Genomic DNA, 25,255 nt, shown 5'->3' with positions numbered 1-25,255 from the left:
GTCTACCTTCCTCCGCTCTTAAAAGCACGTTTGTGATTCTGACTCATTAAAACTTCTCTGGATTAAATTTGTAAAATGGTAACTGAGAAAGTGGGAGCCTGGGATTCTGAGAGCTTCCCAAACTGGAAAGAATGCCTTAACCCAAGGGTAGCCACGGAGAAGGAAGGAGGAAGAGTCAAGCCCGGGTACCTCCAGGGGGCGGGGTCGTATCGTAGGGGCGTGGCCCGGCATCCTCCGGGAATGTTGGCTCCGGGGGAGGGGCCGGGCAGAGGAGGGCAGGGCTTCCTGTCTGCGCCGGCGGTATCGCCGTTTGACCCCGGAAGTGTTGGTTCCGTGGAAGCTGTCACCGTGTACGGCGGCTGCACGTCGCGGGTGTGGAGCCGGGAGGTGAGTGCGTGCCCGGTCCCCACCGGTGGAGCTCGGCAGGAGCCAGGGCCGTGCTTCGGGCACCCTGGGCACCCCCAGCCCACGGGCTTCACGGCGGGGTCAGGCTTATATTGCCCCAGGGGCCGTGAGTCGCCGCCACGAGGCCAGGAGAGTCCGCACCTGGAGTCCCAGTTCGGTTTAAGGCTTGGTCCCAGAGTGGCCTGGGACCAACCCCAGTCCCCACCTCCTCCTCCCAAGCTTTAGTTTCCTCGGCATTCATTCGTTCAGCATGTGTTTGTTGACCGACTCCCGTGTGCCTGGTACAGAACTAGGCGCCGGGGGTACAAACAGCAGGACAGACAAGGCTCGTGTGCTGTGGAACTTACAGTCTAGAGGAAGGAGACGTCAACAAGTAAATGCATAAAGCAATTAAAGATATGACAGTGAGTAACAAGGAGAGAGAGAGTTCTTCAGGGAGGATCTGGAAAGGTTTCTAAGTAGAGTGATGTTGAACCAAGACCAGCAAAGTAATGGATGACAGTCAGAGAAACTGAGGCAATAGTAGCCCTGGAGATGCTCACTGGCCATATAACAGTTGTTAATTGTATCAAGCCCTGTCCCTTGAAAACACTTTAACTCTTGGCCTTTGCTGCCCTGCCCAGAAGAGGAGGTATAGTGGTGCACAGCTGTCCTGATTTTTTACAACTCAAAGTCTCGTCTTTGCTTTATTTTCTACCCATGCCTTAAGTGAAAACTGAACTCCTCTGTGATGCTCGCTCCTGTAGGTCATTTCTCTTGGTTAAATGCTTCTCGAAACTTGCATATTCGGCAAACATGGCACTGATCATTTTTTGTTTGGCAATTGGCTTTGTATCTGTTGTTCTCATGAAGACTAAGCTTTGTGAATGGCCCCAACAGGTCAGTTCTTTGTCCATGTTGGTATTTTCTGAACATCATTATCTGCCACATAGTAGGGGCCGAAGTATCTCGAGCCAGGTGTGGTAATCCCAGCACTCAGGAGGCTGAGACAGGAGAATTGGTTCAAAACCAGCTTAAACTATGTGAGACCCTATCTGCCCTGTCTCAAAATTTAAAAAAAATAAGATACCATAAAAAGAAAAGAGTGAACCAGAACAAATGTTTCATGTTGTGTATACCGGTACTCAGGAGACTGAAGCAGGAGATTGCTGGAGTTAAGAACCAGCCTATATCGCAAGACTTTGTCTCATAAATATTTTAGAAGGTAGATTAAAGTGCCAAGAAAAGCTCTTAGAAGAGCACTCCTTATCTAACAGGCATGTTGCTAGTGTCTTGTCAGTATGTCTCATCACCAGGGCTGGGCCAGATATCTGACGTATGGGGCACCAGGTAACAAATGGCTGATTATATCCTCAATTTTTATTTGTGAGGACGTGGTGATGTCCTTCTAGTCTTGATTTGTTTTCATGTTGTCGTTGGGACCTTTTACTGGCATGTCTTTTGAAAGGCTTAATTGACCTCCATTCCATGATTCAACCAATACATGGGTCCTTCCTGAGAATAAGGTCAAGTGGTGTTATAAAAAGGAAACACAGAAGATCTGGTCTGCTAATTTGGCTTAGTGAACTATGTTCACATATATGTGGGTACAAATGTATATATGTGGAGGTCAAAGAGCAACCTCAGGAGTTGGAATTGTTCCTCAGAAGTCATCTACTTTTTTTTTTTGAGACAGGGTCTCTCATTGGCCTGGAGTGTGCCTAATGGACTATGTGACTGCCAAGGAGGCTTTCACCTTCCGCTTTCTCAATGCTGAGATTAGAAGCATGTATCATCACATCCCACTTTTTTTTTTTTTTTTTTTGGTTTTTCGAGACAGGGTTTCTCTGTGTAGCTTTGCGCCTTTCCTGGGACTCACTTGGTAGCCGAGGCTGGCCTCGAACTCACAGAGATCCGCCTGGCTCTGCCTCCCGAGTGCTGGGATTAAAGGCGTGCGCCACCACCGCCCGGCTACATCCCACTTTTTTTTAACGTGGTTTTGGGAATTGAACTCAGATTCTCTTGCTTATACAGACAGTCTGAACAACAATGACTGAGCTATCTCCAAGTCCACTTTGTGACCATTTTATCATTTTTTTTTTGTTTGTTTTTTGTTTTGTTTTGTTCTGTTTTCCGACACAGGGTTTCTCTGTGTAGCTTTGTAGCCTGTTCTGGATCTCACTCTGTAACCCAGGCTGACCTCAAACTCACAGAGATCCGCCTGCCTCTGCCTCCCTGGGATTAAAGGCGTGCGCCACCACCGCCCAGCTGTTAGCATTTTATTTTTGTTTGAGATTGAGCCCAGGGGTTTGCATGTGATAAGCACATATTCTATCACTGAGCTGTGTGCAGCTGACCAACTCCTGGCTTTGAATCCAGCTTGGCCCCTCAGTGGAAGGATCATGTGTTGGCAGATTTCTGTGGATTTTCTCTTCTTTCCTCTGAAGCCTGGAGAAGTTGTTAAGTCTTAACATACTCTACAAATGAGGAAATGTCCACTGTTCCAACCTCTAAGAGATCTAAGAACACATAAGAATTGAGAAGAGTATTTTTGTTCTGAAGAATAGAGCTCAGAAGCAGAGTTAGCCTATCATTCATGACGGGTTCTAGCCCCATCACAGCAAAGAAAATCTCTCTTCATACTCATTCACCAAACATTTGGTGAGGCCTGTGCTGGCTATAAGAAAGACAGCAAGAAAAAGAACTGTGGGTAGTGTCTTCCCAGTGCTTACAGGCTGCTTGAGGTCCTGGGTTCCACCCCAGCACTATAAAAACAAAATATGAAAGACAGTCTGGGTACTTTAGCTAGGACTTCCTTCTTATAGTGGGTAGGGGTTATCTGGAAGGTATTTCCTTCAGAGGTGAGAACTAGTTTAAGCAAAAATCATCATTTTAGGTCAGCAGATGCATACCAGGTCTTGAAAGCCCACATTAGGATTTCACTGTGGCCAGGGGTTGATGCTGGTGCTGGGATCAGTCCCAGAGTAGGTCCTGCCCCTAGGGGTCTGTGTGTCTGCTCTCTTCTTCCTATCCATATTCCTTTCAGGAGGGTCACGCAGCACAATGCCAGCTCTGCCTTTGGATCAACTCCAGATCACCCACAAAGACCCGAAGACAGGAAAGCCGAGGACTTCACCAGCGCTGGTGAGCCCATGTTTTGATGATGTTTAGCCTGATGGGAATCAATATTGCAATTTCAGGAGCAAAAAGTAAAGTCCTTCCTTTTCTGTCCCAAGAATGACCCTAGGGCCAGTGGCTACTGTTGAGTAGTTGAGACACTGCTAGGCCCTTGCAAGCCTAGTATAGAACTTTGCTTCTAAGCAGCAGTGCAAATTTGAATAGTCAAGTCCCCTCCCCAAAGCATTTAATTTCCAGCCAATCTGAAGGCAGTTCTGAGCTGGACTGCAAATGGTTCCAAGTCCTGGTTTGGTGATTTGTGGGGGACTTAAGGTTTGATGTGTGTGTGTGTGTGTGTGTGTGTGTGTGTGTGTGTGTGTGTGTGTTTAAATCTGAACTGCTGCTCATACTTGGATCAATGATTTTCAGACATTGGGCCGGACTCTCTTATCTGGGACAAGAAATGAGACATTCAGAGACTCTGACAGGACCTGTGAGACCGAAAACTAAGGAGGCTGTGAACCTGCCAGTTCCCAGCATCAGAGAGAGATTAGAGCCATGGAGAGGTGCCAGACTGCTAAAGAAAGAGACAGGAGTGGGGATTTGAGTCCTTGTACCCTCTTGTAGATTTCCCAAGAATATGAGCTTACTTGTACAAGGTGGGAAGAAGTAGTTTCTGGAGGCCTGAGTAAAGTTGTGGGAAATGGGAGCTAAGTGTTTTATTTCCTGCAATTTGGTTGTCTTTTATTATTTCCTATTCATTCTCTAATAATAGAACTTGACAAGTACAGGGTACCTCATGTGGGCCAAGCCATTCTGAACAAGTCACCCAGATTAACTTTTCTTCTTCCTTTCCCCCCCTCATTTTAAACTAATTCTTTGAGAATTGTGTACAGATTCCTTGCCCAGCTAACTTTGTGTTCTCTTGTTTTGTGAAGCCTATCAAGTCTAGTTGGTGCTACCTGTATGCTTTTGGATGTGTGGCCTTTCTTGAAAGGTGCTCAACCCACCAGCGCCTGTGCCCTTAGAGAGAACTGACTTTACCTTCCCTCAGCTATCAGTTACCAGCAGTTCCATAGCTAGGGATGGGACTTGGTGCCCACCTCCCCAGGTTGTCTTATTTCAGCTGCATCACAGCCCTAGGAGTGGATGCTTTGACTGTCACTATTTTACAGAGTTCAAGGTCACAAAACCAGGAAACCTGGAGAGCCAGGCTAGTCCCAGAATATCCCAGTCTTAACCTTTCTGCTGCAAAGCTGCTTGCTTTCCTGTTCATATTTGTCAGGAAAGTAGAACTGTGCTGTGAAGTGCAGTAGCCATCTCTTAGGTAGCGTGTAACAGTTGTTATGTCTAGAGCTTGAAATGTAGACTCTGGAACGGGATTTTTTTTTTTTTTTTCTTTTTAGAGGGAAGGTTTCTCTGTGTAACCCTGGCTGTCCTGGAACTTGCTCTGTAGCCCAGGCTGACCTCGAACTGCCTCTGTCTCCCAAGGCTGGAACTGAAGGCATGCACCATTACTCCTGACTTGGAACAGGCATTTTAACTAATCAGAGTAAATGAGATGCCATCTGTGACGTGCCTGCAGTTGTTCAGGCAGATGACGCAGTCCCGCTGTCACAGACAGTTCTGTTGGAGTGCTGGTGGGGACCTGAGTGCTTAAGTCTGCTTTTCAACCTCAGTCCTTTCCCACGTGCTGAATGAACACCCGGATGGTCAGTTGTGGGGACTGGGAGCGCAGAGATCTGCTCCCTTTCTTTCCTGACTGGCTTCTCAGTGACAAGCACACAGTACACTCTCTGGAAACATTCCTTAAGTCAGAAAGCGCAGTCAGATCTAGCACTTGAAGTTAGAGCTACAAAGAGAAAATGTGTAGTCCTGTCCTTGTGGGGTCCACAGCATAAGCCCAGTAGCTTTAGCAGTGTGGTGACATGAAGGAGGAAGGCTAGGTTCTGACATGATTACAGAGTTGATTCAGAGCAGAGGCTTGGAGTGCAGAGACGGAAATAGGCAGGATATGCTCTAGCTAGACAAAGCAGGAGGAGAAGGAAGGCCCTGGTTGGAGAACTCGGGAATGCTTGAGGGAGCCTGACTCTGAGATCAAGCACAGATCCATCCCTGAGGGGGCACTATAGCAGAGCTAGTGAACACAGGCTTTGTACATATTGAGCAAGTTATTTAAGTCTCAGGATCCACAAAAGATGACAATGGGCCAGACGTGGTGGGGTGGCTGTGAGAATTAAATGAAACATCTGTGAATTAGTACTCTGCCTGGAACAGCAGGCACGCAATAGATTGCAGTTAGGATGGTGATGACAAGGGGCAGCTGGGAATTGAATAGGGCTAGGGTGGGGAGCGAGATTAGCTAGAGACAGTTGCCTAGTTGAAGACAGTCTTGTTGGTCATACTGAGGAGCATTAAGCTCCTGAAACACTGCCCTGAGATAAGTATAGGGTTTTGTTTTTGGAGTCTCAGCTTGGGACAAAAAGATCTCTGCCCTAGGAGCAGTCATTACAGTGCCTCTGCACAGTGATAGGTGGAGCTTATTGATGTTTACTGAGTCGTTACTATTCAAGGAGCATGCACTTGAAAACCTATAAGAGATAGGGTTGGACCCGTAGGCCATTCCTTGAAGGACAGTAAGAAAACCAGTTCCTCTCAAGATACATAGAGGCCGGAAGGGCAGTGAGTGTTTTCCTAGTTTTCCAGAGCAGGTAGGCCCTAAGCTAGTCTTATAGAAAGGTGGGATTAAATTTGGTAGGATAGACACACCTGGAGCCTGCCTCTCTCCTGCTCTGAAACCATCCATGGTTACTCATTATGGAGTAGAGTTCCCTCTTACAAAGCTTGCCATTTTAAGCCCTTCAGAGGCAGGATCTGGCCCTTCATTCCTTTGTCCAGCTAATGAATGTGTGGAGTGTCCTCTCAATTTCAAGCACTGTGGAAGTAGCATTGAAAGACAGTAAACTGCATATTTAAAGTCAACAATCTGATTGGGTTTTTTTATACTTTTTTATTTTATTTTTTTATACTTTTTTTATTTTTTCTGATTGTCTTTGACACCAGTAATACACCAATGAAACTATCACCAATGGTCAAGACAGTGGACATTTTTACCTTCCCTGAAAGTCCCCTGTGTCCTTCTATAATCCATTCCTTTTTTTCTCCTTGGTTTTTTTCTCCTTGTACCCAACAACTGATCCAAAAGTGACTTTGATGCAGTTTAGCAAGTGTGAGAGTCAGGTAAGCTCAATGCAGGTACCGGGCAGAGCTGTGGAAAACCCCTAGTCCAGGAGGCAGGAAGGTCAAAGGACAAGCACTGAGATCAAGGTAGCACATGTGTGCCGTAGGTCAGTTGGTCTACATCATAAGCTTTGCTTCAAATCCTGCCTCAGCACCTATTTAACCTCAAGGCCTGTAGGAAAGTTCCTGGACCTTACCGAGTCTTTGTTTTCTTCTCTGACAGCTAAATGTAGATGACAAAAAGAAATAGGGGGTTGACATACCTGCTCCGCAGCTGGCGCAGGGTGGATCCTCAGTAAGTGATAGATTTCTCGTCATCATTCTGCTACCCTCTGAACGCATTCCCCAGTGCCCAGTTCTGTCTGCACTTTGTGTGACTGCTTTTATGACTCTATAAGACCAACTTCTTCCACCAATTGTGGCACACAATTCAGTCCCAGAGGCAGGCACATCTTTATTAAGTCTGAGCCCAGCCTAGTCTAGTTCATAGCACATTCCTGGTCTGCCAGGGCTATATAGTAAGAACATGTGAGAAAGAAAGGGAGGGAGGGCAAGGTAACTTTCCCCCACCTAAAAATTCTTTTCCCCCTGGGCTCAGTTTAGGTATGGCCTCACTGGAGAAGCATCCCTTTTCCAGGAGCTGCTAAAATTGTCACTTCATCTGTTTAGGGCTCCCTTGGTGGCTTAGATGTACATCTTCTCCTGTGGAACATGAACCTTGTGACTTGGAGAAAATTTGAGACTGAGCTGAGACGTGCAGTACACAGATGCTTTTATTCATGTGCCCCAGCACCCAGCACAGTAGGGACCCTGTGAAGAGTGTCAGCAGGGCAAGGAGGAAGGAAGCTTGGAATGCAGGGAGATGAACTCTTTTCAACAGATTAGTGGCTGGAATGCTGCCACTAAATAAATGGGATTTAAATGGGAGAGGGTCCCACAGACCTACATGCTAAATGACTGTAGTGAATCATTATGGATCCTGTGTACTCCTGCAAAGGCCCACAAGGTTCTTAAGGAGCCTGATCCTTCAGTCTTGATTGTTCTAGAGCCGGCTCTGGAAGTGGGAGACTGTGCTTGATAACAGCTGAGGCCTGGCCCTCCTCCTATTACAGCTGGCCCCTGAGAAACCACTCTCACGTAGACTGGGGTGAAAACTGAGCCCCTGAGCCCATCAGCTCTTCATTATGGTGAACAAAGTGGGGTTTGTTCAGGGCTGGAAGAGAGAACTTGTGACTCTAAGCTGAGATCTGCAGCTACTTGATTAGAATCTTTAAAAAAAATTAGTAGAGGTTTTTTGTTTTGTTTTATTTTTTTCTGGTTATATAAAGGAAAGTAGTGATGTATAGAGAGTGATGCTGCTTATATCAGAAAGGAAAAACATACTCAAACAAATCCTTGATGTGCATACACTACATTCTAAAGTAAATACCTAGAGAGGTAGCCAGGAGAGCATATGGTCAGTGGTTTCCCCTGGGAGGTCATGGAGGCTAGGAATGTGCTTCCCTCTCCCTTCTCTCTCTCCTTTCCCTCCTTCTCACCTTTTCTTTTCTCCCTTCTCCCTTTTCTGCTCCCACCATGCTGAGGGCCTCGTTTATATTCTGCCACTGAGCCCACATAGTAAAAAGAGATGCTTGTGAGTTACTTGGATAATTAAATATTAACTTAAAAAATACATGTTCACTGTTTTAAAATGGGAAATAGGTCAAACATGGTAGTTATACCTTTATCCCAGCATTTGGGAGGTGGAGGCAGGCAGATCTCTAAGTTTGATGCCTGCTGGTTACAGAGTGAGCCCTTGTCTCAAGAAAAAATACTGAAAATATATTGAAATCATAATTCCCTAGCCCCAAGATAACCAGTGTAAATTTTAGGGCTTTAGGGATTGTCTCCTTTTTTTTTCCCCCATTGGTGTTTTGCTTGCATGTATGTCTGTGTGAAGATGCCAGATCCCCTGGAACTAGAGTTACAGACAGTTGTGAGCTGTCATGTGGTGCTGGGAATTGAACCCGGATCCTCTGGAAGAACAGCCAGTGCTCTTAACTGCTGAGCCATCTCTTGTCTCACCCCTCCCCCATACTTCTTTTTTAAAAATCTGTACCAATATGTGAATACATAGACTTTAAAAAACATTCCAAACCTGGTTGTATTAAAGTTTTGTGTCCTTTCTCTTCCCTTAATCTGTCCCCACACCACTAAAAATTCTCCAAAAACATGTTTTTTAACAACCACCTGTGTTCCCTGCGAACAACCATAACACCTCTGTTACATACACTGGGTTCTTTATACTTACAAGCTCCTTGGAGGGTCTCTGGTTGGAACAGTCAAGTACTGTCATTGCTGTGGGTTGGCAAATGGGCCCTTGCTGACTAACCTCTGCCACGTTAACACGTGGTTTTTGGATCCGTAGCACCCTGAGCAGAAGGCAGACCGGTATTTTGTGTTATACAAACCGCCCCCTAAAGACAACATTCCCGCCCTAGTGGAGGAGTACCTGGAACGCGCCACCTTCGTAGCCAATGACCTCGACTGGCTCCTGGCCTTGCCTCACGATAAATTCTGGTGCCAGGTAATATTCTATCAAAATTAACACTAAGAGAAAGCACATGACATGCCTTTGGTTGGTTGCTGTTTTTCTCTCCCCTAAGAGTTGCTTTTTTGTCTACTTTCCTTGGATCCTTAGCAGCAAATAGTGGTTTGGATTGCTGTCTCATATTGCAACCTTCCTAATGTTTACACACTGCCTGTCATCTTGAGAAACTTGTATTTAGCCCTGGGCTCATTCATACCTCCTTGGTCCCTTGGGTTGGAGTGTTTGCATTAAGTCAGGACTGATGGGCCGTGTGCACCTGTGTAGCCTACCTCAGGAATCCATCCTTGATCTCCTCTCTCCTGGCCTAGGTTGTTTTTGATGAGACCCTGCAGAAGTGCCTGGACTCCTACCTGCGCTATGTGCCCCGAAAGTTCGATGAGTGGGTGGCCCCGACCCCTGAGGTGGCCGACATGCAGAAGCACCTACACCGGAGCATTTTCCTCACCTTCCTCCGAATGTCCACTCACAAGGAGTCCAAAGTGAGCCCCGTCCTGTGACAAGTCTCCACTTGACACCCAGCACCTCTGCCAGGCTCTGCCCCGGGAGAGTGTCAGCTCTCCTCTTTGTCTCCCTCTTCATTCCCATCTTTGGGGAAAACCTGTGCCACTTACTTTCTTCATCCTCTAACGCACCAGTCTGACCACAGTACCCAGTGTTTTCCTCAGCAGGAGCCTGGGTCCTTGGCACAGTTGACAGTGCCCTATTCATGTGACAGAGGGTAAAGACATTGAGTCTGACTTTTCAAAGAACTCACAGTGTCCTTTTTTTTTTTTTTTTTAAAGATTTATTTATCTGGGTAGTGGTGCTGCAGGCCTTTATCCCAGCACAGAAGCAGTGGCAGGCAGAGCTCTGAGTTTGAGGCCAGCCTGGTCTACAGAGCAGGTTCCAGGACAGCCAGGACTGTTATCTAGAGAAACCTTGTCTCAGAAAAAAAAAAAGATTTATTTATTCATGTATTTTATGTATATGAGTGTCTTGTCTTCATTCGTACTAGAAGAAGAAATCAGATCCCATTACAGATGGTTGTGAGCCACCATGTGGTCACTGGGAATTGAACTCAGGACCTCTGGAAGAGCAGTTGAGTGCTCTTAACCACTGAGCCATCTCTCCAGCCCTCATATGTTTACGTTTAAAAATATTTATTTTATTTATATTATATTATATTTATTTTTAATTAATGTGTGTATTTCTCCATATACATATATGAACATGTATGTGGGTGCCAGGAAGGGCATAAGATTTCTTGGAGCTGTAGTTACAGGTAGTTGTGAGCCACCCATGTAGGTGCCGGGAACTCTAGGACTCTGTAAGAGCCATAATCACGCTTAACCACTGAATCATCTCTCTAGCCCCTCACTTAAAAAAAATCATTACTTGGGCTGGGAGATTGGCATAGTGGTAGAGCCTGGCATGATGGAAGATTCATCTCCAATACTGAAAAAACATCGTCAATGCTATCTTTAATCATCCAATGTTATAGAAATATTAGAAAGATAATGAGTGCCACTCACAAAAATCTCCTGTCTTAAAGTTATTACTGTTTTGTTTTTAATTTATTTCCTTACTTATTTGTGTATGTGTGTGTAGGGGCATTTGTCAGGGGACAGCTTGCAGGAATTGGTTCTCTGTTTTTACCGTGTGGGTCCAGAGGGTAGAATCCAGGTCATCAGATGTGGCTGCACGTGCCTTCTTCGCCCACTGAGACACCTTGTCAGCACTCAGTATCGCTATTGTTTGTACATGTTCCTTCAGGGACTTTTTGTCCATTGAGTGTATGTGCACAAGTGTGGAGGTCAGGGGACAAACTTGTGGGAGTGACTTCTACTTCTACCCTGTAGGTCCTGGGAATTGAACTCAGGTCATCAGACTTGTTGGCAGGTCCCTTTACATACTGAGCCATCACACCAGCCTTCGAAGTCACTACTGTCCCCCCCATCTCCCCCATCTCCCCCCACCCCCACCCCACCCCACCCCCCGCCCCAGACAGGGTTTCTCTGTGTAGCTTTGCGCCTTTCCTGGAGCTCACTTGGTAGACCAGACTGGAGTTGAACTCACAGAGATCTGCCTGCCTCTGCCTCCCACAGTGCTGGGATTAAAGGCATGCGCCACCACCACCCGGCTGAAGTCACTACTGTTAAGGTGCATGTTCCTTTGTGGAATCTAAAAATTTTTTAAATATTTGTTTTGTGAGGAATAATGGCAAACACCTTTAATCCCAGTAACTTAGGAAGCAGAGGCAGGCAGATTTCTGTGAGTTTAAGTCCAGCCTGGTCTACTTAGTGAAACTCTGTTTTAAAAAAAGATATATTTTTATTATTGTAACTATTATTATTTTGGTTTTTCGAGACTGGACTTCTCTATGTAGCCCTGGCTGTCCTTTTACTTACTCTGTAAACCAGGCTGGCCTCAAACTCACAGAGATCCTCCTGCCTCCGCCTCCCTAGTGCTGGGATTAAAGGCCTGCGTTATCATGCCAGGCTCTGAATACTGATTTTTATAGGCATTCACCAACAAACCCAATGGATCTTGATTTTTAAATCATATTTTCATTATAATTAAATTTCAAATATATGCATATACTTGAGTGAAAGTTTTGTGTCTATAGAACAATGAATCCCATGTTCCCTCCCACCACTTGTGTACTTACCAATTTTTGTTAGTCTTGTTTAATCTCTCTTGAGTTTGCTTATTTGTTGATATATAACCCAACACACTGCTGATTTACCCATAAATACTTAAAAACAAACCCCAGCTGACTGTTTCATGGTGTTTCTGTTTTTGTTTACATGAAAATGCAGAATCACTGTAATTCTGGGCCTTTTCATAAAGCGCGCGCGCGCGCGCGCGCGCACACACACACACACACACACACACACACACAGAGTGTAGGCATGCTGCCATCGGTTAGCCTGACCCCAGCTGATGTGCATCAAGGTGGTTTCTTAGGAATTTGCTATTGCAGTGTCTGCGCCCTCAGCCTCCATCCTCTCTGTACTTTCCCTTAGGATCACTTCATTTCTCCGTCTGCATTTGGAGAAATCCTCTACAATAACTTCCTCTTTGACATCCCAAAGATCCTGGACCTCTGTGTGCTCTTTGGAAAAGGCAACTCACCACTGCTCCAGAAAATGATAGGTACGTAGGATGTAGGACTCGGGGGTGCACAAAGATGGCCCCCATATGCCAAACCAGAGGTCACAAATGCTTGTGCTTCCATAGCACAGGAGTATTAGAGGTAGGTGATGCTGGGAAATTATTTCACAGATGTAATATATACATATGTACATAATACACCCATAGATGCGTCAACTCTGAAATAAATGCCTGGGGAATTGAAACAAAACCAAAACAGTGTGCCAGGCAGTGCCTCAAGAATCTGCAGGTCTTGCTGGGTGGTTCATAACCACCAGCACTCAGGAGGTTGTGAGTTTGAGGCCAGCTTGGGCTGCATGCCTCACTGGCTATTAAATTGGAACCTTGTCTTAAAACAACAGCCAAAACAAATTGTCTGGATTTCTTAGTGTTAGGACAGGTGTCAGTCAGTGGCAGGAATGAGAAATTTGCTTTGGCAATGAAAGTCAGATTGCAGTGATGTTAGCCTTCATTGGAATGTGGCCTGGACTCTGTCATGACATGCATGTCCTATTTGTTATCTCTACTGGATGCACATAGCTGTCTGAGATCAGTACTGTCATTGTCCCCATTTATAGATAAAAAGACTGAGGTTGAACTGAAAGCCTGTAGTATTCAAGTAGCCACACTGGAGTTATAGATAAGTGACCCTGGAACCCTTGCTCTGTTTGCTCCCTGCTTCAGGGTAATGGTGCCTCCAAAATGTGCAGCATTGCTGAGGGCAGATGAGGTCATAGTTTGGAGACTGTCTGTGATTGTGAAAAGAGCAAGCACTAAGTTGGATTCCTAACACAGAATTGGGCAGTAGGTTCACTTGAAGTGGAAGTGGTGGGGTTGCTGCAGAAGGTGTGTCTCAGTTGATCCCTTCTTGAATTGAAGTTCATAGTGTATTGGGCCTGGAACAGGGCAATGTTCATGGGAGCACTCCTGCCAGCCTTCCTCATCTTCAGACTGTCTTCTAAATATCTGATTGCAAAACTGGGTAGCACTTGGGGAGCCTGAAGTAAGAGCCTCATGAGTTCAAGTCCATACATACATATACATGTAGATAGTTATATATATATATAGCTACAAACTTTATATATAATTTTGTAAGTATATAAAGCAAATACAAATAGTTGTATATATATAAAGTTATATGTGAAAATCTGAATTTTACATATAACTATATAAATATGTAACTGTTTTTGTAGATATTTACAATAGTCTACTACTTATTTTCTTCATGTCATTTCTCTGTATATGGTTTTTTTTTTTAAGCTTCTGGAGGACCTGGGTCAATACCCAATGACTCAGAACTTTATTCAAAAGGACTTTTTATTTATTTATTTATATGCCGAATGCCGTTTATTGAAGAAGGGAGGAGGTCTTAAAAAGAGGCTTACAGCACAATGGGAGAACCCCAGAGGGCAGAAGTTCACTACGATGTTTTACAATCTTGCATCTAAGCTGTTAACGCCCATTATGCAGGATACACAGGCAAGGAACTTCCCTTAAGCATTCAGGAGGTTACCCGTCATGGAGATGCCTGCCTAGGCCACACAGGTGCTCTGTCTTAGGTTGGTGAGCGCCCCCCAGGTATTACCTGTCTCTGAATACTCATTATCATACAGGCTCAATCGAGTGTGAGCTAGAGTTAACTGCTGCCAAAGATTTCAAAGTGGCACTGGGCTTGCAATCTGTGTGTTCGACACACAGATTACTTATTTACTTCATGTCATTTCTCTGTATATAGTTTTTTTTAATAATTTTATTTAACTTTATTTTATGTGCATTGGTGTGAAGGTGTCAGATCTCCTAGAACTGAAGTAGCAGACAGTTGTGAGCTGCCATGTGGATGCTGGGACTTGAACCTGGTCCTCTGGAAGAGCAGCCAGTGCTCTTATCTGCTGAGCCATCTCTCCAGCCCCTGTGTATGTTTTTAATATATTAGATCATAATATATGTGAAATTTTACACCTGTCATTTTCATTGAAACACTCTCTGGTTTTTTGTTCGAGTCTAGTTATTACCTGAGTATGGGTTAATCTTGTTTATTTTCCAAGAGGGACACCCTTCCTAAATTCACTGTAGACTTAGAGGATGGGGTGAGTAAGCAACAGAAAGCAGAGTGAGTTAGGGAAATAGTTTCAGGCCAGTTTGGTTAGAGTGGAAGGATACGAGGAGCTTGGGAAAGGCACTGGAAGGGCTCTGTTCTGCTTTCTGAGGAGTGATGCTGCCCAGTGGTGGAGATAACAGGTCCTCCCCTGAACACCCCATCTCACATCCAGCTCTCTTTTTGGGTCTATCAGCTTCACCAAGTCAGTGAGCCTTTCTGAGTCTCAAGTGTAGAGGAAGGAAAGGCTGATGATCTGCCTTCTTTGAGTTGGTGTGGGATTGGATCGGAAAAAGTGAACAACACACATAACCCTGGGCCTGGCAGGACACATGCACTTGGCAAATGTAAGCTCTTCCTGTGATGAGGCTGTGGAGCCTCCAGGAGCTTGGAGCAGGAGGTTAATCTATTAAGGCAGCGTGCATGCGGGGACGGTGGAAACAGTGGGCAATTGGAAAGCTGGTACATCATCTGGCAATGAAGATGATTCCTGGTTGGCTACTGGAACAGAAGGGGACATTTGAGAGGCAGAGTAGAACCCAGAGAAATCTTAACAGTTCTGGGGAAAATGGGGAGAGAGAATGGTATGGAAAAAACAGGCTTCAGGACCTAGTGGTGTGGGTTGTTAGAAGCAAGGACATCTTTGAGTGTGTTGGTACAAGATTGCTGTGAGGAGTTGCTAGGAGAGGAAGTGGTAAGGACAGACCAAGAAAGCTCTGCCTGCTGCCCTAGGCTTTAATCATTTGAGCCACCGACTCCTTTAAGAATCATAGATTTTGAGAGTTGTTTCTTTTTTGTTTGAACTTTTAAATTACATTTCAAATTTTTACTTTGTGTGGGAGTAGGTTCTCTCCATCCTGGAGATCAAACTTAAACTAAGGTCACTAAGCATGATGAAAGGTGCATATACTTGTTGAGCCGTCTTGCTGACTATCTTAGTTAGATTTCTGTTGCTGTGATAAACACCACGACCAGAAGTAAGCTGGGGAGAGAAGGGTTTATTCATCTTACAGTTCCATACACAGTGTATCATTGAAGAAGTCAGGGCAGGAACTCAAGGCAGAAATGGAAGCAGAAGCCATGAAGGAATGCTGCTTACTGCTGTCCATGGCTTGCTCAGTTTGTTTTCTTACACCATTCAGGACCACCTGCCTGGAGGTGGTACCACATGCAATTGCCTGAACCCTCTTACATCAGTCATCAGCTAAGAAAACGTCCCACAAGCTTGGCCACAGGCCAGTCTGGTGGTGGCCTTTTCTGAATTGAGGTTCTCCCCAAATTACTCTAGCTTGTGTCTAGTTGACATTAAACTAGCCAGCATGCCATGCTTTCATTTGTTTGTATTTTTAATACGTTTGTTTATTTGTTTATTTTGGTTTTTAGAAGTAGGGTTTCTCTGCGCATCCCTGTCTGTCCTGGAACTGGTTCTGTAGACCAGGCTGGCCTTGAACTCAGAGATTTGCCTGCTTCTGCCTTCGGAGTGGTGGGATTAAAGTTCAGTGACACCACCACAAGATTTTTTTCTTTGCTTTTCTTTTTTTTTTTTTTTTGAGACAGGGTTTCTCTGTGTAGTTTTGGTGCCTGTCCTGGATCTCGCTCTGTAGACCAGGCTGGCCTCGAACTCAAAAGAGATCCACCTGGCTCTGCCTCCCAAGTGCTTGGATTGAAGGTGTGTACCACCACCACCCGGCCCGCAAGATTTTTGTTTTTTATTACTAATGATATGAAGCCCAGGTTGGAACTACTAACCTCTGCCTTACAATTATTGAGATTACAGATGTAGGCCACCATGCCCAGCTTTTTTCCCCCTTTTGTTTTTTGGGGTTGTTTCTTACTATGTAGCCCAGATCAGCCTGGAAGTTGCTACATAGCCCAGGCTGGCCTTGAAGACAGGCTCCTCCTGACTCTGCTTCCCTAATGCTGGGGTGTTGTTAGGTGTACATTATTGTGCCTGGCTCCGTGTTCTTTTAAACCACGAGATTGAGGATTCTAAACTGACTTATTAAGGAGAGTCTCATTTTTGGCTTCTAGAAGGTGGTTGATTCAAAAAAGGTTCACACCAGGTATCTGGAGCCTGTGTGTGTGTGTGTGTCTGTGTGTGTCTGTGTGTGTGTGTCTGTATGTATGCATGTGCATTCGTGAGTGTGTGTGGTGGCAGATGTAGAGAAGGAGCCTACAGAGGCACCCCCCACCTCAGAGCAGCTCTCTTTTTAATCCTTAAGGAGAAGGCACAAGGGCAGCCTTCACTTTCAATACACAGGTCTCTTGGGCAAAGCAATTACTTGTAAGAAGACTGATGAGGAAGCAGAGCTGAGATAGGATGAGCTGCCCTGTGGGCACAAACACAGCCCTTACTCTAGCCTTTTTAATAACCTGGCAAGGTTGGCGTTGAGTATCAGCCATCAGCTTTTGAAAGCAGGGCTCATCGGTCGGTCTCTCTTGAGCTCCTTTGCACGTCAGGAGAAAATGAAGTCATTGCTCCCTCGTAGGCTGATGATCTGTGTGGCAGTGTCTGCTGCTCACCGTGGGCTTGTCTGGGAAGAGGGAGCTCAGAGGACGCCACTGCTTGTTTCTTGCCTTTTAGTATTTCTTTTTTTTAGTTTTCGAGAGAGGGTTTCTCTGTGCAGTTTCGGTGCTTGTCCAAGATCTTGCTCTGTAGACCAGGCTGGCCTCGAACTCACAAAGATCCGCCTGGCTCTACCTCCCAAGTGCTGGGATTAAAGGCGTGCGCCACCACTGCCCAGTAAATTGGTTTATCTTAATAATCATTTTTCAAATTTTATTTATTTTTTATATGTATGAGTGCTTTGCCTGCGTGTATGTGTGCTCACGTGCATACAATGTCTGCAAGGGCCAGAAGAGGGCATTAGATGCCCTAGCACTGGAGTTATAAGTGGTTGTTAGACACCATATGGGTCCTGAGAATCTAACCCAGGTCCTCTGGAAGAGCAGCCAATGCTCTTAACCAATAAACTATCTCTCCAGCCCCAAGATGTGTCTATTTTAATTTTATATGTATAGGTGTTTTGCCTCCACATATATTTGTGCACTATGTGTATGCCAGACAACCATGTAGGCTGGAAGAGGGCATCTGGTCTCCTAGAACAGAGTTACAGATGGTTGTGAGTCATACCATTTGAGTCCTGGGAACTGAACCTGAATCCTCTGCAAGAGCAGCAAGTGCTTTTAACTGTTGAGCCATCTCTCTGGGCCTGCTTTGGTTTTGGTTTGGGGGGACTTTGTGTTTTTTTGTGTTTTGTTGGTGGTGGGTTTTTTTGGTTTTGTTTTTTTTAATCAAAAGCAAAGGAAATCTTTGTTGTCCCCCAAGGATAGATTGTGAAATTTGAATTATCTTTCTAGGCTTAGTGTTACACGCCTTTGTTGTTGTTGTTGTTTTGGGGCAGGGTTTCTCTGTGTCATTTTGGTGCCTGTCCTGGATCTCGCTCTGTAGACCAGGCTGGCCTCGAACTCACAGAGATCCGCCTGGCTCTGCCTCCTGAGTGCTGGGATCAAAGGCGTGCACCACCTGGCCTGGTACATGCCTTTAATCCTAGCACTTGGTAGGCAGAGGCAGGCAGATCTCTGAGTTTGAGGCCAGTCTGGTCTACAAAGAGAATTCTAGGACATCCAGGGCTTTTACACAGAGAAACCTTGTCTTGAAAAAAACAAAGAAAAAATTGACAAAATTTGAGTTTTCTTGATGCGAGAAAAAAAAAAAAAGTTTTCTGGCAAGCAATGAAGAAATGTTCTGGGTGGTCAAGGTGGCAGCAAGAGGAATATGCTAGGGCGCTGGGAGTGCCTATGTCAGAGTACTACCTGAGGAGGAGACACATGTCTTACGGTGCGGTGAGCTCTGGAACGTCATTTTAGGCAGAAGGAAGAGACAGGAGTTGTTATCTGAGGTTAAGGATGGTTCAGGGAGGGCTCCATTGCAGGGACTGGAAACAGGGTGACCTAGGATGCCAGCAGGGACTAGATGTCTCTTTTGGAATCAGGAGTTTAGACTGGCCCTAGAGGATCAGGACAAGAGGAACAAAGGTTGGTGGAGGGGCTGGCTCAGACATTCCTTGCCTATGTGGAGGAGGAGGATGTAGATAGTCCAGGCACACCTTCATAGATTATAGGGTCAGCACCTATGGGAGCTAGCAGCCCTGAGCTAAGGAGGCCAGGCTAGAAAAAAACAAAACAAACAAACAAAAAAACAAACAAACAAAAAAAAAAAACTCAGCGTTTTGGAATCAAGGAGTAAATGCCATCCTGGATTGTACTGATGGAAAGCCCAGCTACTTGCTTATTCATCAGCCTCACCTGGCATCTGATTTCCTTCCCGTTTAGATACACTGGAATTAGAGTAGGACTACAGAATTATCCATATTGTATGCTCTGGCCATTCTATACAGTGCAGGAGAGAGACAGGGAGAGGCAGAAAGAAAAACTTCTTTCTCCCTAGATGGTTTCTTTGTGCTGCTCTTGACCATGACCCTGTGAATTCACCCTTTGCCCTTCTCAAACAGTAGTAAGTTCTAAGCATTGTCTGCACTTACGTAAAAACCAGACCTCCACAGAAGTAGCTGGGCTCAAAGCTGACTACCAGCCTGAGGAGCAAAATTATAGTTCGCTGATATATCTCAGACTCTTCAGGGCGGTGGCCTTCCTCATCGTCATGTCCCCATGTTCCCTGGTCTTCCTCTATTGCTATAATTAACAAGGCAATTCCATGTAGTTTATCTGGTGATTAAAAGAGGTTTATTTCAGGGGTAACTTAATGACCAATAAGGGGTCGATTACAGGATCCAGGAGAGATGATGTACAATCCAGTGTAGTTCTCTGGAGAACTCTGACTTGATCTGCAAATCTAGCCTCCAGGACCATGAAGAGCTAAGAGAGTGAACACGTACGCATCTCGGGTCTTAAGAGGTCTCCTCTTGGCCACACCCCCGGGGCAGGTCATAGGCAGTGTGGCAGTGTTTCAAGGTCAAAGCTGGAACAGCTGCCCACTACATCCCTCCCTCGACATTTAGATGGAGAAACACTGGGTTCTGTCCCAGCTACCATATGCTCTGAGCACGCACATGTTGCAGCAGGTAGAGTGTAGTAAACATCGGAAATGGCTTCCATCTGAACAGAACAACTGCAGATGTGTGCCAAGTCCATCTCCGTGCGTCACTCCTGCCTCCTGTTCGCAGGAGGCCGAATTGATATGGTAGCACGCTCAAAAGCAGCGACTTCCAGACGTTTCTCCCTGGCGTCTTCTCACACTTTCTAAGGTGTGGCTTGGCGAGCATCCTGAGTTATTGTAGGTTTATTGAATAAAGGGATTATAGTTCCCAGTTTTCCAGGATAATGCAACTCCCAGTACCACAGTGCTGTCGTGAGAGGCATGGTGCCCAAGTTTCTTTCTCTGGGGACATCAGTGACCAGGGCTGCTCCTTGTTTTATATAATTCAGAGGTACTTAAAAGTTAAATTGTACTGAATAACTTCCTTGCGCAGCCCTGGGGAGGGTTCTCAGTGAGGACAAAGCTCAGTGCCAGCTGGGCCTGAGACAAGACTCCTCCTCCAGTCTCTCCACAGATGGCTTAGGGAACAGGAGAGGGTCACAGAACATGCTGATAATCAATTAATGTGTCCTCTCTACCCCTCTTGACCTCCCCCATTTCTGCCCTTTCTCTTCTCTTTTAGGAAACATATTTATCCAGCAGCCAAGTTATTATAGTGACCTGGATGAAACCATTCCCACCATACTTCAGGTACCATCTCTTAGCCCTGCCCAGGGGAAAGTAAGCTGAGTGGGAGGAGACAAGTCTCTGGACTTTTCTTAAAGAATCTGGAGAAATGTTTGCTTTCCATTCCTTTTCCAGACACATCTTGAAGTGGCACAGTGGTAGAACACTTACTTACCTAACATGCCAAGCCCCAGATTCCATCCTCAGCAGGAGAGAGGGGGGAAGAGGAGGGGGCAGAAAGAGCTCATCTCTCAGATTTTCTCTTTGTCCGACTCTTTTTTTTTTTTTTTTGAGACAGTGTTTCTCTGTGAAGTTTTAGTGCCTGTCCTGGGTCTCGCTCTGTAGACCAGGCTGGCCTGGACCTCACAGAGATCCGCCTGGCTCTTCCTCCCAAGTGCTGGGATTAAAGGCGCGTGCCACTACTGCCCAGCCCTTTATCCTACTCTTGGCTACAAGCCTTATAATTCAACCTTTGCCTTCTTGGACAAGATGAAGTCTAAAGAGTATCTGGCACTCACACAGAAGGATTTGGTTTGCATTTTATGTTGTTTTCTGACAGCCCTATACCTCCAAAAGTTACTCCCTTTAGAGACCTGCATTTCTCAAATAGGAACTGTGAAGGTTTATGAAAGCATTTCATGAAAGAATAACGTGTATTGTAGAAAATATGAGGAATAGGGGCTGGAGAAGAGCACTGGCTGTTCTTCCGGAAGACCTGGGTTCAATTCCCAGCACCCACATGGCGTCTGTACCTATACATACACGCAGGTAAAACACCAATGTACATAACATAAAAATAAATAAATTATTTTTAAAAAAGAAAACATGAGGAATGTTAGAAAGCTGAAAGGAGCTAGGCATGGTGACTCATGTCTGTAATCCCAGCTCTGGCGGGGCAAAGGCAGGAAATTGTCTTGGGTTCAAAGCTTGTCTAAGCTTTATAGTAAGTAAAACCCTGTCTCAAAAAAAAAAATGCAAAAAGTAAACAATAATGTTATTATTCCTCCATAATTTCACTATAAAGAGATCCCTGAACGTACATCTGTTTCAAGTAACTTTTGGAAAAGTTATATGGTAGTCTATTTAATGATAACATGGTAGCACTCAGAAGGCAGAGGCAGGAGGATCCCTGTGAGTTGGAGGCCAACCTGGTCTACATATTAAGTTCTAGGACAGCCAAGGCTATCTATATAGCAAGAATTTGTCTCAAAAAAAACAAAAATTTAGCCAGGCGGTGGTGGCACATGCCTTTAATCCCAGCACTCAGAAGGCAGAGGTGGGCTGATCTCTGTGAGTTCAAGGCCTGCCTGGTCTACAAAGCAAGTTCCAGAACAGACCCCAAAGCTACACAGAGAAACACTGTCTCAATAAAAAAAAAAACAAAAAACTTTTTTTTAAATTATAAAAATAAAGATAGCTGGGCGGTGGCACATGCCTTTAATCCCAGCACTCGGGAGGCAGAGCCAGGCGAATCTTTGTGAGTTCAAGGCCAGCCTGGTCTACAGAGTGAGTTCCAGGACAGGCTACAAAGCTATAGAGAAACCCTGTCTCGGAAAGTAAATAAATAAAATAAAAATAAATTAATTAATTTAAAAAATAAAGATAATATGCCCTGACAAGATGGCTTAGTAGGTAAAGGTACGTGCCACCAAGCCTGAGGACCTGATTTTGATCCCCAGAACCTTCATAGTAGAAGGAAATAATGGGCTTCCACAGTTGTCCCCTGACTTTCTCTCTCACTCACACACACACACACACACACACACACACACACACACACACACACACGAAAGACAGAACTACCAACTCAGTCTTGCTTGATTTTATGACAGGTTCTGTTTTCAACTCTGTTAATTTGTCTTTTGTTTTAATAAAACTCTGATCATCACTGAGTGTGATGTTACACATCTGTAATCCCTGCACTTGGGAAGTAGAGACAGGAGGATTAGGGGTTCGAGGTCATCATCCTTATCTACATATTGAGATCAAAGGCATCCTGGCCTACATGAGACCCTATTCAAAACAACAAACAAAACATACATATACGCACATATATACCATCATCTTATAAGTAGTCATCTACAAAGGAGTCTAAACATTTCTTAAATGTTGCTGAAAGCATTTCAGGTGTTCCATATTGTTGAGTCTATCCAGTCAAGTCATGGGTACAGGATTCTTGGGACTTTATATTTATATGCATGCTATATGTGTGTTACTAAAGGTAGAACTCAGGGTCCTGTTTGTTTTTTGAAGCAGAGTCTCACTCTATAGCCTTAGCTGGCCTAGAACTGGCTATGTAGACCAGGCTGGCTTTGAAGAAATCCACCTACCTCTGCCTTCTGAGAGCTGGGATTAAAGGTATGGAATACCACACCTGGCCTGGAGCCCAGGGTCTTCCATGTACTTAGCCTGCACACTGTCACCGAGTGACAGTATCAGCCCTGCACAGTTTTCATTTAGTCCTAGTCACCATCCCATTGGATGGCCCGTCCCTAGGCTCCAAGGCAGTTCGTGGGTCACCTGTCACTAGTTGTAGGGTGGGGATTCTAGGTGCTCGCTCGTTCAGGATGTGGAAGAGAGCCCTCTTTTTCCCTGTCTTAGGTCTTCAGCAATATCCTCCAGCACTGTGGCTTGCAAGGGGATGGGACCAGCACCACACCCCAGAAACTCGGGGAGAAGGGTCGGTTGACCCCCAGTGACATGCCTCTCTTGGTAAGGTTGCCCCTCAGCCTGGCTCCTCTAGGACTGAGAAGATGGCCAGTGCCGCAGGGCACAGCGGTTTCTCCCTGCCATTGACCTCTTCCTCTGATTTCATCCAGTTCCCACCTGCCCTGTGGGTCAGGCTTTGCAGCAGGCTTTGTTCCTCCGGGCACCTTTGGGGCGTCCCAGAAAGGACAAGGCACTAGGGTTTGAGACTGGGTCTACTCCTCAGTTAGTTTTGTTTGCTCAGCAGGCCGCTCTCTGAGCCCTTCATTGATTCCATGAGTCTATGCTGAGGGACTGTGTGCCAGGTCCTGGGTGGAGCCTGGGGGATAAAGCAGCAAGCAGAAGCAGACATGGTGCCCATCTCATGGCACTTAGAACTTCAGTGAGGATGCATACAGAAAGTGAAGTTTAGGAGCCTGGGTGCTGTGCTAAGTAAGCACTCCAGACAGCTGGGGTGTGGCAGCAGTGAGCTACCTTCGTGGCATCTGCCATGTGGTGGGAAAATATCCATTGAGCAAGTGTTTCAGGAGAGTCATGCTCGGAGCAGCGGGAGCAAATCATCTTAGCACTCTGAGCCTCAGTTTCCTTATCTGGAACATGAAGAGCCACCCAGCCTGCTCCTTTGAGTTGTCGTGAGAATCAGCAGAGCAGATGAGCAAGCATCCTGTGTTCTGTGTACCATCTTCAGAATGTGAGCAGAGGGAGGGCTTGCTACTCCTCACCAGGCCGGGTGACCTCTCTCAACAGTGTTCACTTTCCTGCAGCATAGGAGACAGACTTTCTCAGAGTTACAGGTGCGAGACTTAGCTGTCCTTGAGTGTAGGCCACTAATGGTGAACTCGGAGAAGGATGGCTAAGTGGCGAGGTTGCCCTCCAAGAGAGAGAGAGACAGAGACAGAGACAGACCGAGACCGTTCAGGCTGTCTCTAGGGCCTCTACTTCCCTGTTCCTCTCAAGCAACTTACTGCCTTCTGGGGACTCTGGCTTTGTCAGTTATGATTCAGACCTCTGCAGAGCTGTCCGTGGGGCTTAAAAATAATGCTGTGTCTTCTCTTGACAACAGGAATTAAAGGACATTGTTCTCTACCTATGTGATACCTGCACCACACTCTGGGCCTTTCTGGATATCTTCCCTTTGGCCTGCCAAACCTTCCAGAAACATGACTTTTGTTACAGGTACATTGGGACTTCTGGCAGTTAAAGTAGGGGCTCTGGTCCACGTATCACTGAAACGCATATTGACTCGGTCCTTAGAAGATACCAGTCCAGGAGCATGATGACCGAGCACTAGCCCGAGTTCAATTCCCAGCACCCACATGACAGTTCACAGCTGTCTGTAATTCCAACTCTAGGGTTTCTGACATCCTTACACAAACATCCATGCAGGCAAAACACTAATGCACATGAAATGAAAATAAATAAATCATTAACAGAAAAAGAATATACCAGTCCATCTTCCAGCCTGGGGATACACAACAAGGAACACAGGTAAAACTAATGCTGGGAGGAGCCCTTCCAGTTCTGGCTGAGAGTAAGACGAGGGAGGGCAAAACCCACAGCAAGAGGATGCCTGTTTCAAGTCTGCCTTCTTTCTTGTGCCTTATCCAGGAGCACAGAGTGGCAGCCAGTAAGAACTGGCACGAGGAAACAGCAGAGGTATTCCTTCTTTGCTGCAGGGGTGTGCAGGAGAAAGACTCCTAAAAACAGCTTTGGGTACTCCTTTGCCAGGAGCTAGAAGCCTGGCACACTGGCTGTTCCTTCCATCCCAACTCTCAGGAGGCTAAGGCAAGAGGGTCACTAAAGCCCCAGGATTTGAGGCTAGCCTAGTCAATGTATCTATGAAGAAAAGGAATCAGAATGTTCTAGACAGAAAGGTTATGGTGACAGGAAGGGTGTTGAAGCAGGTGTGAAATGTACAAAAAGCCCAGACTAACTGCCAGATGTGGTGGTGCACGCCTTTAATCCCAGCACTCGGGAGGCAGAGGCAGGTGGATCTCTGTGAGTTCAAGGCCAGCCTGGACTACAGAGCAAGTTCCAGGACCTCCAGGGCTATATAAAGAGACCCTGTTTCAGAAAAAACAAAAACAAAAAATGGAACAACAGGAAAAGGAGTTGATAATGAAAACCGAGGAGTCCACTGCTTGGTGGCAGCGTGTGAAGAGTGGTGAAATAGTGGCCGGAGAGTGGCCTTGATCTGAGGGAGTGGAAACCACTGGAGAGGCCTTAGGAAGGTTGTGCTGAGGTGGAGAAGAGCTCGGAGGAACTT

The 25,255-nt window shown here is 45.7% G+C and overlaps 1 protein-coding gene across 4 annotated transcripts in view; it reads left to right on the top strand.

Moving 5' to 3' along the window:
* The first annotated feature begins 300 nt into the window (after positions 1 to 300).
* Positions 301 to 25,255, top strand: part of Ascc2 (activating signal cointegrator 1 complex subunit 2) — a 48,826-nt gene continuing 23,871 nt past the window's right edge. For 3 of the 4 annotated variants that reach the window (XM_028870647.2, XM_028870646.2, XM_028870650.2), the window contains exons 1-8: positions 301 to 387; positions 3,431 to 3,528; positions 9,149 to 9,307; positions 9,640 to 9,810; positions 12,337 to 12,466; positions 20,240 to 20,307; positions 22,885 to 22,995; positions 24,053 to 24,165. In XM_028870647.2, coding sequence (XP_028726480.1) covers positions 3,448 to 3,528; positions 9,149 to 9,307; positions 9,640 to 9,810; positions 12,337 to 12,466; positions 20,240 to 20,307; positions 22,885 to 22,995; positions 24,053 to 24,165 — 833 coding nt within the window. In that variant the 5' untranslated portion in view covers positions 301 to 387; positions 3,431 to 3,447. The remainder of the gene's footprint in view (positions 388 to 3,430; positions 3,529 to 9,148; positions 9,308 to 9,639; positions 9,811 to 12,336; positions 12,467 to 20,239; positions 20,308 to 22,884; positions 22,996 to 24,052; positions 24,166 to 25,255) is intronic. The other variant, XM_028870648.2, reaches the window with a different exon arrangement.

Source organism: Peromyscus leucopus, chromosome 7 (genome assembly GCF_004664715.2).
Source record: "Peromyscus leucopus breed LL Stock chromosome 7, UCI_PerLeu_2.1, whole genome shotgun sequence".
In the NCBI taxonomy this organism is placed as follows: domain Eukaryota; kingdom Metazoa; phylum Chordata; class Mammalia; order Rodentia; family Cricetidae; genus Peromyscus; species Peromyscus leucopus.
The sequence above is the reverse complement of the archived record's forward strand: the minus strand, read 5'-3'. Positions and strand labels throughout refer to the sequence as shown.